This window comes from Nymphaea colorata, chromosome 5 (genome assembly GCF_008831285.2).
Source record: "Nymphaea colorata isolate Beijing-Zhang1983 chromosome 5, ASM883128v2, whole genome shotgun sequence".
NCBI lineage: Eukaryota > Viridiplantae > Streptophyta > Magnoliopsida > Nymphaeales > Nymphaeaceae > Nymphaea > Nymphaea colorata.
In genome coordinates, this window is record NC_045142.1 from 26158563 (window position 1) to 26177454 (window position 18892).

Here is an 18892-nt window from a genome sequence, read left to right on the forward strand (position 1 = left end):
CTCCTCACGGGCTGCTTTGTCCTCTTCTTTGTGTTCGTCCGGCGATGGAGTCTCCATCGTTTTCAGCGACCCAACACCAGCATGAGGGAGATCTCTCAGTCTCGCGCGAGATCCATTGCCAGGCTTCCTTCTGCTGCGACCGGCCGTCTGACCCTCCCAGCCACTGCTGCCGTCTCTGCTGCTCCCATTTCTCAGCACTGTCACCGTGAGAACGACGACCTCCCAACTTCAAAGGCGTCCTCTCAATCTCCCTCTCATTGCGACCATGAAGAACCGACATGAGGAATCAATGTCTTGTTCCTCCATTCCCCATGTCGCCCCTCTGCCACCAGCTCGGGCGACTGTCCTATTCGTCGGTAAGGCATGAGGTCTTTCCTTCCATCCCTCTTTTTTTTTTCTTTTGTTTGCCGATTGTCGGTTTACCCTAGGTCGAGCAGAGCAGACCTTGCCCTCTGTCGACATTATTTTGGGTTGTTTCCCTCTTTTTTTTTCTTTTTTTTTAGTATCATAGCAAGTTCAAAAAGGCCACCAAGTCCTCCCCTCTTCAAATCTGTGTTGCGCGTTCTGTAGCAAGACCCTCCGTGAGGTTCTGGTATAAAAGTTTCTTTCTGCAGTTGGTTTGAATCCTCTAACAAAGCCCTAACTTAGATATACATGTTCTGTTTTAGGGAAGATTCTAGTTTCGGGGTCTCACAGACGAAATAATGAATAAAAGAACAAAGAGAAACAAGTTAATCCAACATGCGATGCCTCACACGTTTATTTCTTTCTAGGCGTATAGATACATAGATTCACATACATAGATTCACATGTATTCATATCTATAAGAACTCAAAATACAGAGGCTTCATGATACATGCAAACTGAATATTCCCCGTACCTAAAAAAAATCTGAGATGGTTTTTCGTCAGCCTCTTTGCCTCTGGTTTCTTTTCAGCAGCCAACAATCTCAATCCCAACAAGAGAGCTCAATCCCAACAAGAGAGCAAGAATGAGGACGTTTCTCTCATGTTCTCTCTCTCTCTCTCTCTCTCAACTTCTCTATCGTTGAGTCTTCTCATTTAAGAAAGCAGTAAAGGAAATGTTAATTGTTGTAAAATGTGGTTAGATATGCCTTTATCTCTATCTTTTCCACAAATATTTCATTTATGATAAACTTGACAGTTTGAAATATTTGTTAGAAATCATTTGATCTTCCATTTGTGATTCCTCCCCAATTTACGTTCCAAATGTTTAAGGAAACTTAAAAAAAAAAAATCATGGGTCTTACATCCTTCCCTCCTAAAAAGAAATTTTATCCTCGAAACTTGAGCATACCTTATTAAAATAGTTGAGGGTAACTCTTTCTCACGTCCTCTTTTGGCTCCCACGTGCATTCTTTGATGTCATGATGTTGTCATTCCATTTGAACTAGTGAGATGATCTTCTTTCGTAACACACGTTCCTTTCGATCTATAATCTGCAGTGCTTGTTCTTTTGTTGTCAAATCTTTATGTAAATCAATTTCTTCGTAGTCTATCACATGAGATGGATCAGGTATGTACTTCCTTAACATCGACACGTGAAATACTGGATGAACATGACTATATTGCGATGGAAGAGCAATTTGATATGCAACCTCTCCAACTTTTCTCCAAAATCTCGAACAAACCAATGTATCTTGGACTCAATTTTCTCTTCTTTTCGAATTGGAAAACACTTTTGGTGGGTGATATATTGACAAATACATGATTTCCAACTTCAAAAGTCAATTCTCTTCGTCATTGGTCTGCATAATTCTTTTGTCGACTCTGAACAACCAAAAGCTTCTTTCTAATCATGTTGACTTGGTCAGCGTAGTATTGGATTAACAAGGTATCATCAATCTTGTTGTCTCCTATCTCGGTCCAACACGATGGTGATCTACAAAGTCGATTATTGAGGACTTCAAATGAAGCCATTTCGATGCTAGAATGATAGCTATTATTGTAGGCAAATTCGACCAACTTCACATGTTTATCCCATTCACCCTTCCATTGCAAAATACAAGCTCTTAACATATCCTCAAGAGTCTAAATGGTTCACTCAGATTGCCCATCTATTTGCGAATGAAATGTTGTACTTAGTTTCAATTTTGTTCTCAATGCCTCTTGTAACCTTCCCAAACCTGGATGTAAATCTTAGATCTCTGTCAGAGATGATTGATTTAAGGATTCCACGAAGTCTCACAATTTCATCAACATACAAATCAACCAGACTTTCAAGTGATTGTGAAATCTTGATAGGAAGAAAATGTGCACATTTAGTTAGGCGGTCCGCCACTACCCAAATAGCATCATGTTGTCGTCGAGTACGTGGTAACCCCACTATGAAATCCATGGTGATGTCTTCCCATTTCCATTGAGGAATCTATATCTGTTGCATCAAGTCACCCAGTTTCTGATGTTCCACTTTAACCTGTTGACACACCAAGCATCGTGAAACGAACTCAGCAATCTCTTTCTTCATTCCTGGGCATCAAAAGTTTATTCTTAAATTTTGATACATCTTGGTGCTTCCTTGATGTATGGTGTATCTTGATTTGTGTGCCTCTTCTAACGGCTTGTTTTTCACCTCTGAACCATTCGGAGCCCAAAATCTACCGTTGAACCATACAGATCCATAATCAGCTTCAGAATAAGGAGTTCCTTCGTTCTTGTGACACTCAAGTCTCAACTTTGTATATTCAGAGTTCTGTTTTTGTATCTCAATAATTTCCTCAATGAATCTATCTCTAATTATTCAAGCACACTTCACCTTTTCATTATCATATCGTAATGGATGCCATTGTTCAAAGTCTTCTACCAAATTCCATGTTTGCATTAATAGTCCACTACCTTTAGCAAACGCCTTTCTGCTGAGTGCATTAGCTGCCACATTAGCCTTTCCTGGATGATACTTTATCTCAAAGTCGTAATCTTTGAGATATTCCAGTTATCTTTTCTATCCTAGGTTCAATTCCTTCTGTGAGAACAAATATTTGAGAGATTTATGGTCAGAAAATACTTCCAATTTCACACCATGGAGGAAATGCCTCCATATTTTTAGTGCAAATACCACAACTCCTAATTCTTGATCATATGTTTGATAGTTTTTATCATGTGGTTTCAGTTGTCTAAAGGCATATATTATGACTTTATCTCTTTGCATAAGCATAGCTCCATAACATGTTCCTGACGCATCGTTATATACCACAAACCCTTTTCTCTCATTTGACAATGTTAGAATTAGTGCGTTTGTCAAATTATCATTCAACGTTTGGAAACTCTTCTGACAATTTTCTGTAGCAATTCCTTTCGTAGCAATTTAGTCATTGAGGTTGCAATATTTGAGATATCCTTAATGAACTTCTTGTAGTAACCTGCCAAACCAAGAAAATTTCTGATTTTTGTTACATTCGTTGGCGCATTCCATTGTTGTACAACTTCCACTTTGGCTGGATCAACTGATACTCTCTCCCCTGACATTATGTGCTCCAAGAAATTTACTTTGTCTAGCCAAAACTCACAGTTAGAATACTTGGCATACAGTTGATTTTGTCTCAATATCTTCATCACCAGCTTGACATGTACTGCATGTGATGCTTCACATTTTGAGTACACTAGCACGTCGTCAATGAACACTATAACGAGTCGGTCTAAGTACTCATGAAATATTCGATTCATGAGATCCATAAAAGCTGTCGGGGCGTTTGTGAGTCCGAAAGGCATCACTCGAAACTCATAATGTCTATAACGTATGCAAAATGTTGTTTTGAGAATATTTTCTTCCTTAATTCGCAATTGATGGTATCCCGATCTCAAGTCTATCTTAGAAAACACTTTTGCTTCCTTTAATTGATCGAATAAATCTTCGATTCTAGGCAATGGATATCGTTTCTTGATTGTAACCTAGTTCAACATTCGGTAGTCAATACATAATTGTATTAACCCATCATTCTTCTTCACAAACAGGACTAGTGCTCACAAAGGTGACACACTTGGACGGATGAATTCCTTACTGGCTAAGTCTTGAATCTGTTTCTTTAATTCTTCCAGTTTTGCTGGTGTCATTCTATATGTAGCCTTAGAAATAGGTGCAGTTCCTGGTATCAACTCGATGTCAAACTCCACCTCTCGTAAATGAGGCAATCCAGGTAAATCTTCAGAGAACACGCTTGCAAAGTCCTTCACCGTACGTTCTTCACTGATGGGTTTTAATTTCTGGTCGATTGCATGAATAGGCAGTGCACCCATTTTTCATGTACTTTCTTGCCTTAACTACTGAGATAACTAACTTTTTTTGATCTTGAGGCGTTTTTACCCCAAATTCTATCTTTTGAGCGTTCTCCAACTGAATCTTCAACTTTTTCCTTCTGCAATCTATTGTCGCATAGTGATGGTATAACCAATCTATTCTTAGGATTACGTTATACCACTTCATATTTATTACCACAAGTTGCACATTTCCTAAATACGCTTTGCATGAGTCTTTGTTTTCCATGGGCATAGCGACTAACAATTCATAAGGCATATTTTTTCTTTGTAACTTTAAAGTTCAGCAAATCTCTCAGAAACAAAGGAATGTGATGCACCAGAGTCAAACAGAATATGAGCCCAATGAGAATGTACAAGATGGATACCTTCAGGTCAGTGCATTGCAAATCCTCTACCGTGGTTGCATAAACTCTCGCAGGTACCTTCTTTTATGCTGGTTGGTTGGCTGCACCACACCTCTGCACAACCTCTTTCTTCTTTGGGCACTCACGGATAAAATGTCTTTGCGTTTCGCAGTAGAGACATGCCCTGAAATCTCTGTAACATGTTTTACCGGGATGTTGGCGATGACATTTGGGGCATTCCTCGTCCTGCCTAGATGATGATGGCCTCTATCTCTTGAATCTGCCCCCTTAGTTCACCCTGTCATTGCTCCTCTTCTTGAACATGTTTGACCTCGACTTGGACAGCAGAAATTCATTCATCTGGTGTGTCCCATGAGTCCTGTTCCAGTCCTCATCGAAATGTGTGGTCATGTCAATTGCATCGTCCAAGTCTCGTGGGTGACTACCCATTAATTTTCTCTGCAACCCGTCTTTAAGACCTCTGATGAACTTATTTGCTTTGTCCGTATCAGAAGTATACACATGAGGGCAGTACTTTTCCAAGTGTCTGAATTTGACAACGTATTTGTGCAGGCTCATACTCCTTTGTTGAAGCTCCAAGAATTCTTGCATATGTTCCTTCCGTGTGAAGGCTGGGATGTAAGCATGTGTGAAGGCTTCCTTGAATTCTTCCCAAGTCGCTTCGTGATTTGTGAACTTCACTTCACGTTGGGTTGACCACCATTTCTCAGCATCTCTTTTCAACATAAAGGGTTCCAAACCGAACCTTCTTGTTTTCAGGCACTTCCAGGGTGGTAAAGATCTTCTCGAATTTTTTTGTTCATTCTTCTGCATCGTCCGCAGTGTCTTTCTCATGAAACTTTGGAAGATGCAAGCTCATAAACTGTTAGTGAGTTGCGCCTCTTGCCTCACCATTCGTTGTCCCGTTTGTTTCTGTAATGGTTCCTCCTGAAGGAACAATCTGCGCCAGTCCATGCATCAACCCCGTAATCATATGCAATGTGTTGATAATGAACGTTTGTTGTTGTTGCATGTTTCCAACAGGTGTCCCAGTGTTGGTAGAATGAGTCTCCACATTTCGACCCCTGGTGTTGCGAGGGTTTTTGCCTCTACCTCTAGCACTTCCTCCTATAGTGTGTGCCATTTAAACTATACCGCATGGAAAAAAACAAAATATAACTATTGTACTCATAAGTAAAGCAATCAGGTAGAACTTTAAAACTCAATATTCACAATAAATCAAAAACACCCTTCTTTAACAAGCTTGGGTGACCTTTCCTCTGCTTGTGATCGACAACGGCATTGGACAAGAACTCTAGACACTATGCTCTGATACCAAATTTGTCACGACCCAATTTTTGACACCAATTTTTTTTTGCTTTGTATAAATAATAGTGAAAGTAACATTGAGTCATGACCAAAACCAAATCAAATACACTGTATTAAAAGTAAAACACTTGGACCCAAATAACTAAAATAACCACTAAGTCCAAAACCGACATAGTGTCCAGAATGCCAATGCCCGTCCGTCACAAGGCTGAGGTCATCCGTCCATGAGCTATAATTTATCAAGGACTACCTATAGAGATAGAAAGAAGGGTCAGAATTCCCCTAAGTATGGAAAAATCCAACTATGAATTGAACATGGCCCAACAAAATAATATTTGATTTTGTAAAACAAATTCATATAAGGGCCTTATGAACCACAACCATAAGACTCCAAATCTTAACACATATTAGAGTTACGTCACATTATAAAAAACGATGTATACAAAACCTCCAAAATTTCGTAGACTTTCGACCGTGGCCTATCATTACAATGGGTATGGTCATGGTGCCGAGCAACAACAGAAATCCCTGTGAGCACTCACGGGCAGAACAGGACATATCTTCATTAGGTGATTCAACAGATCGAGGGTAACATGCAGTGAAGCCACCTGAGATAGTCAGATTGCCGCTGCAGTAGCAGGGCCCCTCTAGGCACCCAGGGTGAGGGTCCAGGAGATGCCTTGCTCTCCAACAGAAACAGAACAAAATCTCGGGCCCATGTGCCGCACAATACCCTATGGGCCTTCCAGTGCAGACAGATAAGTGTACGCCATTAGTGAGATCAAGCACACCACTACCTTTCGAGACGAAACCAAACACGTCGCAAAACAAGAGCTCGTACTCACATAGACCAATGCATACACAGTCCACCTTTCGTCTATGATTCAGAAAGATATCACCCACCAAGAGTGTTTTTCAATTCGAAAAGAAGGGAAAATTGAGTCCAAGATACATTGGTCCATTCGAGATTCTAGAAAAAGTTGGAGATGTTGCATGTCGAATTGGACTTCCACCGCAATATAGCCATGTTCATCCAGTATTTCACTTGTCGATGCTAAGGAAGTATATACATGATCCTTCGCATGTGATAGATTACGAAGACGTAGAATTGCAAGAAGATCTGATAACATAAGAAAAGCCACTTCAGATTGTAGACTGAAATGAACATGTGTTGCGAAAGAAGATCATCCCACTAGTCCAAGTGGAGTGGCAGCATCATGGGATCAAAGAATGTATGTGGGAGCTAGAAGAGGATATGAGAAAGAGTTCTCCTGAATTGTTTCAATATGGTACGCTCAAATTTTGAGGACGAAATTTCTTTTTAGGGGAGAAGGATGTAAGACCCATGATTTCTCATTTGTTTCCTTAATTGTTAAAACGTTTAAGTTATAAATGGTAGATTTAAACAATTAATAAGAATAGCTAAAAACTGTCAAGAGAACAGTTATGGAAAGACATGAATGATTTACTAATTGAAAAGATTTAATAGAAATGAGAAAGGAAACTGAAAGACCGTTCCTTTTTCCTGTGAGAAACTGAAAGAACTCGTATGGCAATAAGGGAGGCCTTGTAGAGGGTTTATTTAACCCCATTTTTTAGAAATTGATCACTCCTTTTGCCGCAGCCATAGAGGAGAACGTCCAGTAGCAAGGAATTTGAGTGAAAGAGGGAGAAAGAGAGAGAAAGATCCTCATCTTTGCTCTCTTTTGATTGAGATCAAGGAAAGGAGTTGTTGGTGGAAATCAATTTCGATTAACACGTATGGGGATATTCAGTTATGATTGTAGCATGAAGCCGTGTATTTTTTTTATTTTTCTATAGATACATATACATGTAGATATATGTATGCGCATGAGGCATTGTATGATGAGAGTAGTATACAGTGTTCTTAGTTGATTAATCTTTGATTTCCTAGAAATGAAAATATATATATGCATGTATGAGATTTAATTAAATGTGTACAGAAAATAAAAAGGGTATAATGAAGGCAATACCGTGAGACTTGGCCTGGTTAAACGGCCTTAGGCGATCCCCATTTCAGGCATCACTCAGGGAGGACAGAAATCATATAATATTTAAAAATCAATGCTAGCTCCGTTTCAGATGAAACTTGGGCAGCACTTTGTATTAACCTCATTAGCTCCCAAGATGAAGCACGGCCCCAAATTAGCTCCCAAATTAGCTCCCAAGATGAAAGGCGTTAGGGAGTTAGCTCGTTGGTCGCTTGTGATTTTTTCTTAAAAGTGTTTAGAAAATTCGAAAACTACAGCGACTTCCGGCGATAGGTGTTGTCAGCTCCGGTGTCGGAAAACAAAGATTAAGAGTTCCTTGGATTCATCTTCTGTAGATTACTCCTGTAAAATTTCATAATTTTTGGAGTCGCATATAAAAAGATATATATTTTTGAATGAATGTCTGTAGCTGGAGTGTTTTCTGCGACAGAAAATCTGAAAACTACATCGGATTCCGGCGACCGGCGCTGCTAGCTCCGGAGTTGAAAAATAATGGGTAAGCACTCGTTGAATTTGCCTGCTTCTGAGGATTACTCTTGTAAAATTTCATAATTTTTGGATAAGCAGTTGAGGAGATACAGATTTTTGAGTGACCGTGTGTTGCTGGAATGCTTTCCTGTAAAACCAAAAACTGAATGGTATTCTGGCGGCTGGCGCTGTCAGTTCCATTGTTGGAAATTGTTGAGCAAGAGCTCATTGGATTCATATGCTTCTCAATATTATCTCTGTAAAATTTCATAATTTTTGAAAAACCTGATGAAGATATATTAATTTTTGAAATGAAGGAGGTGCTCCCATGAGGGGAGAGAAAGACCAGCGAGAAATGAAAAGAGGGGCTAGGGTTCGACCAAATTTATATCAAATTTAGAAAATTACAAGAATGGTCCACCTTAATAGTGTAGTTTTTGGAAAAGCAGTTATATTTTTCAGAAATTTATGCCGCAACGTTTTTGCAAAAAACTTTCTCAAGAAGAGGCATGCGAAAGTTATTTTCAGTAAAAATTGATAATTTTATACGATATTGCAAAGTAGTGCCCTCCGAGTTCTTAAAAATTGCTAGAAAAGGGTTTTTATAAGATGTGTTTGTAATTTAGTAGAAAAACGAAATGTTATGTATTATTGCTCTTTGATTTTGTTTAAATTTCAGAAAAAAAGGTCTATATAATGATTACAATATTATTATTTGAATTTCTGGACGTAAGATACTATGTATTGTTGCATGTTTACTTGACTTTGTTTTGTTGCCATTAAATCAAGTTATAAAATGGCTTATTTTTGTTGTTTCGAAAACCGAACCTAAAGGCGGTTTTTGTGAAAGGTAATAGACGAAGTCTAATGATGAGAAACCCTCACATTTGAAATTCGAAGGCGAAATGTGGACTGTGTGCAATGGTTTATGCGAGTATGAGCTTGTGTTTTTGCCCGGTATTTGGCTTTGTCTCGGGAGGTAGTGACGCATATGAGCTCACTGTTGTCGCACACTTCTATGTCTGTACTGGAGGGCCCAAAGGGTATTGAGTGGCACAAGGGCCCGGGGTTCTGTTCTGTTTCTGTTGGAGAGCGAGGCATCTCCTGGTCCCTCAAACCGGGTTTCCTAGAGGGGTCATGCTGCTGCAGCGGCGATCTGGAATATCTCAGGAGGCTTCACTGTAGGTACCTTCGATCTGTTGGATCGCCTGATAAAGATATGTTTTGTTCTGCCCGTGAGTTGTGCCCACGGGGATTTCTGTTGCTGCACACGATGGCCATGACATTGTCAGAAAACCATAGTGGGAAGCCTACCAAATTTTGCAGGTTGTGCACACCTCGTTTTGTTTCTGATAATGAGACGTAACTTTTCGTGTGTTAAAATTTGGGTACTTATGGCTGTTGATCATAGGGTCTTATCCGCTTTTGTTTGAAGAGATAAAATATTACTTTGTTGGGCCATGTTCCATTCATGGCTGAATTTTTCCATACTCACAGGAATTCTGACCATTCTTTCTATTTCTACTTGTAGTTCTTGAGGGTTTGTGGCTATTAGATTGACATCCTCAGGCTTGTGATAGGCAGACATTGGCAATCTGGACACTGCGTCGGTTTTGGGATTTGTGGTTATTTTTGTTTGGGTCCAAGTATTTTATTATTGAAATAAAACAGTGTCTGATTTCTTTATGTTTTCGTCATGACTCAATGTTGCTTCCGCTATTATAGAAATGAAAAAAAAAATGGTGTCAAATATTGGGTCATGACATTCTCTCTCTCTCAATTTCTCTATCGTTGAGTCTTCTCCTCTAAAAAAGCAGTCAGGTAGTGTTTGATAGCCCGGTATTTTACTGTAGCACCGAAATAATTATTCAAATTTTAAAAAAAATTCCAACGTATCAAACGCGGAATTATATTTTCGACCGTTGAGGCCGATATTTTTTTTCGGACCGTTGCCCTAGCGCTCGCAGCTCGCGTTGCCTCTTCCCTGCCGCGAGTTTCTCACCCAGCCACAGCCACTACGTCCTCGTCGTCCCACGCACTCTCATTCTCCTGCTCCGGACACTCACCCTCATCTCTCTCTTGCTGCCTCCCTTGTCTCCCTCCCTACGCTGTGTCGCTCCATCCCGAGTCCCTACCTGTGCATGAACGCCTGATTTTGCTGCAGACCATCACGGTGAGTTCCCCTTGTTTAGTTCTTTCCCCTTTTCTTCCACTCTGATTTCTGCCTTTTCATTTGGCAACCCTTGAGATTCTATACGAGTGAAGGCGTTTGACGGTCCCTCGGCTTTCAGGATACATTCTTGATTCTCCTCCTTGTGCCTCCTAAGCGAGCGGATAGAGGCCTGTACGTCGAAAGGAAACATAGGGCGTGGCCTGAAAATCCTTGCTGGGGTAGAAATCATGATTTTGCTGTTGTTGAAGATAGCTTGATTTTGTTGTCGTTGAAGCAGTTGGGGTCGATTGACAGACGAAGAAGAACAACTGAGAAGATTGATTTTCCCTCCCCTGCTCCTCCTGCTCCGTCACCTATTTTTCATCTTCTCTCATTCTCCCATACCTTCACCAAGGTCAGTTCCCTTCTCTCCCGCTTTAAAATTTTTGGTTGATTTTCCAGATATTTAGCTCTGCCATCTTTGTTCTTTTTGTTTTCTGGTTTTCTGTCCGTGCGTGCGTGACTTGCCTTCCTTTTATCTGTTCACTTCTTTTTGTTGTTTTGTTTTCTGCCTCCTATTTCACACGGTTCTGCAGACTTGCCTTCATTTTATCTGAATCTGTGTTCATCAGAAGCATTCATTAAGAAGCATGACAGTAGTTGATGTTGATGCCTCTTCTTTTCATGTAACGAATATCGTGATCATATAGCAGCTTCAACTTCATCAGAAGCTGTTGTTGCACCATTTGTCGTGTCATCAGCTCTAAGCTGAGATGAAACCTCATCAATTGCAGAGTTCAGCTGATTTTCTGCCATCAGCAGCATCAATCAGAACCCGTCAGCTCATCAAGTCTGATTTGTATTTCAGCAGAACCTTGAACTTTGCTTATAAATTAAGAAGTTTTGTTGGAAAAGTTTGAAGCAGAAAAACATTATCTCCGAGTTGATTGCACGCTACAGGCTATTTCATTGCCTCATCTTTTGTAACTGAGGTTGTAAATTTAAAATCATTTACGTGATCTCACTAAAAAAGTTGCGACAAATTGATTTTTTTTAGTTTAATTGATTATATATATATATATATATATATATATATATATATATAGAGAGAGAGAGAGAGAGAAATCATTGGACTGTCATATCTTATTGAATGGCTAAATATTTGACATGAGTAGCTAAAACAACCATGAAACTGTCGCTAGAAAATTATAAACTGTCGCTACAGTTGGATAGCTGCATTCCCTGTTGGCACAGAGGTTTGTACGAAATGCCTTTTCCATTAACTTTAATCAGAGTATCTCCTTGGTTAACTTTTATGTTAATTCTTCTTAAAAATCCTGTTAGTGATTTGTTGATTTGATTCAAGGAGAATTGGTTTGAATCTTGTAATATACATTGTATTTTTTATTTGCCAGTGGCATCATTTGGAATTCTCTTTACAAGATCAATTTGGATTTTTCAATTTGTGTTCTTCAAGGGCCAAGGTCAAGTTCTATACATTCCTGCTGTGGTGGCTGTAAGCTTTCTTTCAGACTATGTAGTGTGTTATTACAATTTGATACTACATGTCTGGTTCTGCATTGAATTTGATTACTAAAGTATGGTGTTTTAGTCAAAAATTCATAAATACCTGTGTCTGTTAGACCATGCAAACTCGTATGAGGACATCCATGATATGTTTTTCTTATTCCAAAATCTTGTGAGAAACATATCAACGGTGCCATGGAACATGTGTATGAGCTGCTTTGGAAGGTTAAACTTTCTTTCATGCTATTTTGGGATATGAATTTTATTAGTTTGAACATGAAAATTGACACTTGATTATATGACATTCTCAGTCAGTAAATTTGAGTTTGATAATGGAGCTCTTGCTTAGTAAAGATCATGTTCATTTTATCACTGGTCGTGATTTCGTAGATGGTTTATTATTTATTTATGTGTTTAAGAAACTATATAAAGATTATGTAAATATAAAAATATGTTTCCTTATTATCGAACACAGAAATATATTTCTAGAAATATATTTTTGTATCATCAAACACAGAAATATATTTCTCAGTTATCACACACACATCAAAATGAGAATCGGAAAGATTTTTCTCATTCCTTTATTCCAGAAAATATATTTCCAGAAATATATTTTCAATTCCAAATTTCCTGGCCATCAAACACTACCTCAAGGAAAGGTTAATTGTTGTAAAATGTGGTTAGGTATGCCCTTATCTCTATTTTTTTCATGAATATTTCATGATAAACTTGACAGTTTGAAATATTTGTTAGAAATCATTTGATCTTTAATTTGTGATTCCTCCACAATTTACGTTCCAAATGTTTAATAAAACTTAAAAAAAAAAAGGTGGGTCTTACATTGACTATATTGTCAATTCCAACTGCCTTTTGAGATAGAGAAAGAGAGAGGTAATTTTGGGCCGTAAATTTGCTGGGATATTGAGCAGGATTTAGAAAGACATAAATTTGTTTTAAGAATGCGTCAGTGAATCTTTAAAGGCGCCATGAGCATCACATCATTTCGTATCGCGACAATGCCCTTTTAAACTATTGAAACTCATAAAAAAGTTAACGTTATATGATGTGATATGATATACGAAATAAAAATAGAAGGCTAGGTAAATTAAATGCTAACTTTTACTGGCATGCATAACAATTATTTTGCTTTTCTTTTTCATCATTAAATACTCAATGGCAAACCTTGAATGCAAAGACGAATAGAAAGACTAATAGACCTAACTATGTTCGAAAGTGTAGAACGTGTCATGACTATTTTGCTTTTCCATTTCATCGTTAAGTGCTCAATGGCAAACATTCAATGCGAAGGTGGATAGACCTAATTATGCTTTAAAAGTTTAGAATTCTAGATCGTATGTGTCACTTTGGCTATCCAGAGTCATCTAACTTATTTGTGAAGGTTGTTTCAAAAAACAAGGAAAAAAAGAATGAATTAATATTATAGAACCAAAATGTCTATCATCTTTATATATATATATATATATATATATTATATATATATATATATATATATAAAGTACTCCAGCCAATGGGCCGGAGTATTTCACCTTAATATTGTGAAATGATAAAATACTTGTTAACCGCCTGTAAAAACACCAGGCAAAGAAAGGATTACCAACAGGATCTGATGCGTACCTTGCCACTTAGGTGGAATCAAAAGAAACGCGTTTTTACTTGTAAAGCATTTGAAAGCATCTCGGTCATGTGCACTGGCGGAGACTGGTCGCTTCCACGTACTAAAATTCATACTCAATTTACTAAATGTTGTCGTAGAACGACAAAATTTGTTAGATAGAATATTATTTATGCATCGGTACGGCCCTTCTCTTGATATACTTTAGAAAAAGAAAGGGAGAGTGATCGATCGATGAGTGAAGATGAAAAAAATTTCCAAGCGATTTAGGAGCCAAATCGGTGAGACTACCGATTATGTGATTCTGCAGATTCACCAATTCACAAGTAAAAAAATGATAATGGCAATTATATGATTCTCCTGCGGCACATGATGTTGCAAACTTGCAAGCATTTGGTTGTTTTTATTGAGTTTAATCTAGTGATAAAGCTAGAAATTTTGCTGATTGCAGCCTTAATATGTAAATTTTAATTGAAAAGTGACACTATAAATATATTTATGTAGAGTTTTTCACAAGCAATGAGTCTGTCGCGGACTCATGGGCTGACAACTTCAGTCTATGCGGAACGGCAAGCACTTTATGTCGTCAGCTTTAAAATCATCGAAAAGGACACCGATTATTTAGAAAGCAAAGTGTAAATAAAGAAAACTCGTAATCTATTTCTCTTGAAAAACTTGTGCATTACGAGGGAGATAGGAAGGCCACATGGGCTAAAAAAAGTGAGCTCTGACAAAGTTTGTGCCTCTCTTATGTTCTCAGTAGATTTGGATGATACTAAACACCTCGTTTTCTCCTTTTTTTTTAAAAAAAAAAGGTTTTCAAAATGGATTGGACAGCCTGCTTCTCTCCCAGGTTATTCAGAAAATAATGAGTTTTAGTTTCAAAAAGGTGCGTAATCCAAACACAGAAACCAATTTTTAAAAAATGTTAAGAAAACAATTTTTTTCAAAATAGAAGGTATTGTCCAAAATGTGCCATCAGAAGTTTTCTAAGATCGACTCTTGTTAAAACTTAAAATTTCTGTTACTTAGATCCGAGCTTCCGCTTAAAAGAATAAAAATGAGAATCTCAGGTGTGATCATAGGTAATTTTAGGGTGAATACTTTTGTTAGATCAGTTAAAGCAAGCAATTAGAAGTAATTTTCCGACCTACCAATTCATAATGCCTCTATGAACATAGAGGTAAAGACGGGCTGCACTCTAGCAGGCTCTCAAAGTGGATCTGCCCACTCTCTCGCCTTTCCTCTAACATATAAAACTCCTGTGACGTTAGGTCCATGAAGTTACTCAAACACCTTTTTGGTCTTTCATGGAGATCATTAAAATCTTTATTGGAACGTATAAAAAAATTGGGACATGTTTTAGGGTTTTTAATTTTTTATGTGTACCAAATTCGACAAGATCAGGGAAAATCGGTCACACAGTTTAAACTATTAAATCTGATGAGTTAATGACAGCAGCCAATGTCCACGTGAACATGTGAGCCTCTTAAAGGCCACCACCCACAATTCGGCTGAAATATTTCAACCGTAGGAACTTCAAAGACGTCACCCAAGTTTTTCCTTTTAAGAAATTTAATAACGTTTCTTTCAAAAGTTTATTTAACAGTAATTAATAATATTTTTGAAATATTTACTTTTGGATATTTTTCTTTTTATGAGTCATAACCTTAGTTTGTACCTACCTCCATTAAATTATGCTAAGGAGCCAACTGAGTATTTATTATCGACCGTACTGAGAGAATTTTAAATAGTCACAATGAGGATATAAAGGAAAATGTTACCAATGAAATGAATCTCCCCTTAAATTCAGTTCATCTTGACTGTAAAATATCTTTAGTAACAGTAACTCACTGATTTTGATGCAATTTATCTTCACTGTCTCAAGTAGACATGTCAACCGGGTTTGGAATCCATTTTGCTGCAATTTATCTTCACTGCAATTTATCTTCACCGATCTCAAGCATGATGTGTGTGTCCAGTACACATTGATTGGCACACCACTGTTTGTTGATGTGATATCTTTTGGCGAAAAAGAAGCTGAAGAACCAAGATTGGTGGCAATCTGTGAGTATTTCTAGGTGTGAAGCTCTCACTAGTCAAGAGGGATTTTGACCGGAAGAACCGATCATCACGGTCTGCCTGCCACTGAGTTTGTCCCTATACGAAGTTTGGCATTCTTGAATCCGAATAAAGAAGATGAACACATGAATCGGCTTCCAATGTCGTGGTGAGACGAGCATAATGAAAAAAAGCCCAATGTGGCACATCTCCGTTGACAGCGCTGCCCACATTCCTCCAGTATAGTTACTTCATAATATATATATCTTTTCTGAAACGAGAGCAGGCGATACTTTTTGACAGAGAAATGATGAGGAAAGCTGGAGTGGATCTCCTCTCCTCCTGAATAAAAGTTTTTCTCATTATGATACCCTTCTATCCTTTACCTTTTCTTCTATCCTTTACCTTTTCTTCCGGCATATATATATATATATATAGGGAGGGGGAGAGAGAGAGAGAGAGAGAAGTTTAGAACCTACCAATTATTGCGGAGACAAGCAAGCAACTGGAAAGATAGAGAGAGAAATATAAAAATGTTACAACTTGCAACTGCTATGGAGACCACCCAAGTAACTGATTAGCACTTGCTCCTTGTTCACCATCACTAAATGTTGAATATGAACGATCAATGAAGAAAGAGAGACCAACGGAAATTTGGAAAACAGTAAAAAAGCAGATGTGGTCTCGCTCTTGGTGCCACGCCATCACGGAAAGAGCATGCACAAAAAGGCTTGTTTCCCCTTAGAAAGTAGCGTCAAACGTGACCAAGGAAGAAAAAAAGAGAGAGAGAGAGGTGCCTCCTGTCCACCAAGGCACGGGTATCCTGCCTCTGATTTCGGTACATTGGCCATGCTGGTCCCATAAATCCATTATGGTCTACTTTGTCGCTTGTCCAAAGGCCCACATAGAGAGAGAGAGAGAGAGAGAGAGAGAGAGAAAGAGTCAATATGGCCCATCAAGAGAGAAAGAGACTCGATCTGATCCATCGAGAAGAGAGAGAGAGACTCAATCTGGTCCATCCATCAAGATCATCCATCTGGTGCAAGAACCTTTTGGTGAAAAGCAGACTAAAGTTACGAATTTGAGTGACTGAGTCTGACTGACTGTTGAGTCTTACTGACAATGCTTCTGTCACTCCAAGGCCGAAGTTTGTACATTTTCAATGAGTAGACTAACCTTCAAGGGTTTTATATGTCATCTAAAGGCTTACCAATTAGCAGTGACTGATACCAAGTCTACCCAAGAAAAAGCCCTCTAAACACAAAGGATATTGTACATGATCACCCTTGTTAATGGTGTATGTAAATATATAGCTAGGAAATCCTCTTAAAATCTTCAAGTTTGAATAGAGTTGACAATGAACCCCAGAGCTCCTTGCACCTACCCAGCTATGGGGAATAGACTTAGGAGTTGGGACCTATCAGTTTAAGGGAAAAAAAAAAAACTCAACATTTGAGGTGTGCCTCTGTGGACATAATTTGATTGCAAAAAAGAAAGGAGAGCTAAAGAATGTGTGCATCGAGTTGGAGAATAATGTATTTCATAGTATGATCCCTGTGAGGGACACGGACTTCTTTCAGATTTAATGCACGGACTTACAGAGGTGTCGGAAACATGTCCAGCTTAATGAGATTCAGATGAGCAGAGTTGCATCCCAGAAGAAACACAAACAAGAAAAGGATACAGATCTGTTTAAGCAAGCTTTGGGCCCAATATACAGTTGATGTCTCAGTAAGATATGACTAGAATTATCACCAAGTCAAGTAGGTCATCCAGCAAAAGAGGGGAGTCAGAAAATTACAGAAAGTACATGGAATAGCCAAAGTGAGACCTGTCTAAAATTTGTCCCCTCTTCACATTTCATTTGTTCTGTCTTGTTCAGAGGAAAAAGGAAAGCATCAACTTCTGGTTTCATTTCCTCTCAATATCGGGTGCAAGAAATGGCAGAAAAACTACAGCATGCCCATAAAAGAAGCATTCAACTCAAAGAAATTTGAAGGCAAGAAGAGGAACATAGATACCCATCTCGCTTCTGTTGGCCTTTTGACCAACAAGAGAAGAAACCAACAGAGAAATGAAGAAAGAGGAGCACGAAAACGGCAGAAGTGCTACGTGACCAAATAGATCGGGGAGGAGGTGGAGAATCGACGGTGGTGTTGAGCCATATTAAGCTCCTTGAGGCTCAGGTACGGGACGTTGAGCACCTCTTCATCCTCTCCCCTCCCTCCCCTGCGAACTGGAGTCGCCGGCAGGCTCTTTCTGGAAGGGAGCAACTCGGCGGAACCATAAATGGGGCCAGAATACGATCTCACGGGCGGCAAAGAACCACCAAGAGTTACTATTTTCATCGGGTGGGACGATGGCAATGACATTTGGGGCTCCAACCGCTTCGTCTTCCAGAAGAACAGGGATCCCGGGTTCCACCACCTCCTCTTGCTGCCCTTCTTCTTGGTCACTTCTTCGGCCTCTTCCCTTTGTCGGTTCTGCTGCTTCTGGTTCTTGTTTGGAGAATTTGTATGGACGTGGCTCTTGGATAACGGCAGCCCTCTCCGGTGTTCTCTTGCCTCTTCGAGTACCTGTTACATTCAGAGAAGGAGAACACATGGGTACACAAGAAATATGCGGAGCAGTTGAAGAAGAAACAGAAGAAGGAGAATGACCTTGAGGTACTGAATCTGAGGATCAAAATCGTAGTCCCCAAGTTCGCAGGAGGACTGCGCAATGGGGAACACAGGGCATCTTGCTGCCATCTTCTTCGCTGGTGTCTCCAGGGGAAGAGAGAGAGAGGGAGAGGGAGAGAGCTTTGTAACGAACTCTGCTTTTGAAAGCTTTAAAAGGAAAAGACCGGTCGGTCCTAATGGAAGAGGGCGTTTGGTTGGAATTGGTTTCATGTGAAAGTAATTTACGTGTGAGGTGAGGATTACTTTCCATGGCAAACAAGATACATTTTCTTGGGACGTAGAGGTGTAATACCCAGCTTGCTTTTCACATTTATGATCCTGTTTTCACAGGACTAATTGTATCCATGTACTCTTTATTCTTAATAGTTCACATAAAAACTGTGTTGGTTTGATGTGCATCTCAGAATTTCA

The 18892-nt window shown here is 39.0% G+C and overlaps 1 protein-coding gene across 1 annotated transcript; it reads right to left on the bottom strand.

Annotated features, from left to right (window-relative positions):
• Window positions 1–17625: 17625 nt before the first annotated feature.
• On the bottom strand, window positions 17626–18655 carry LOC116254845 (uncharacterized). The gene is made up of 2 exons (XM_031630451.2): window positions 18461–18655; window positions 17626–18376 (listed from the first exon to the last, which is right to left on the bottom strand). The coding sequence occupies exons 1-2, from the start codon at window positions 18548–18550 to the stop codon at window positions 17909–17911; spliced, it is 558 nt and encodes a 185-aa protein (XP_031486311.1). The 5' UTR covers window positions 18551–18655; the 3' UTR covers window positions 17626–17908.
• Between the last annotated feature and the right edge of the window lie 237 nt (window positions 18656–18892).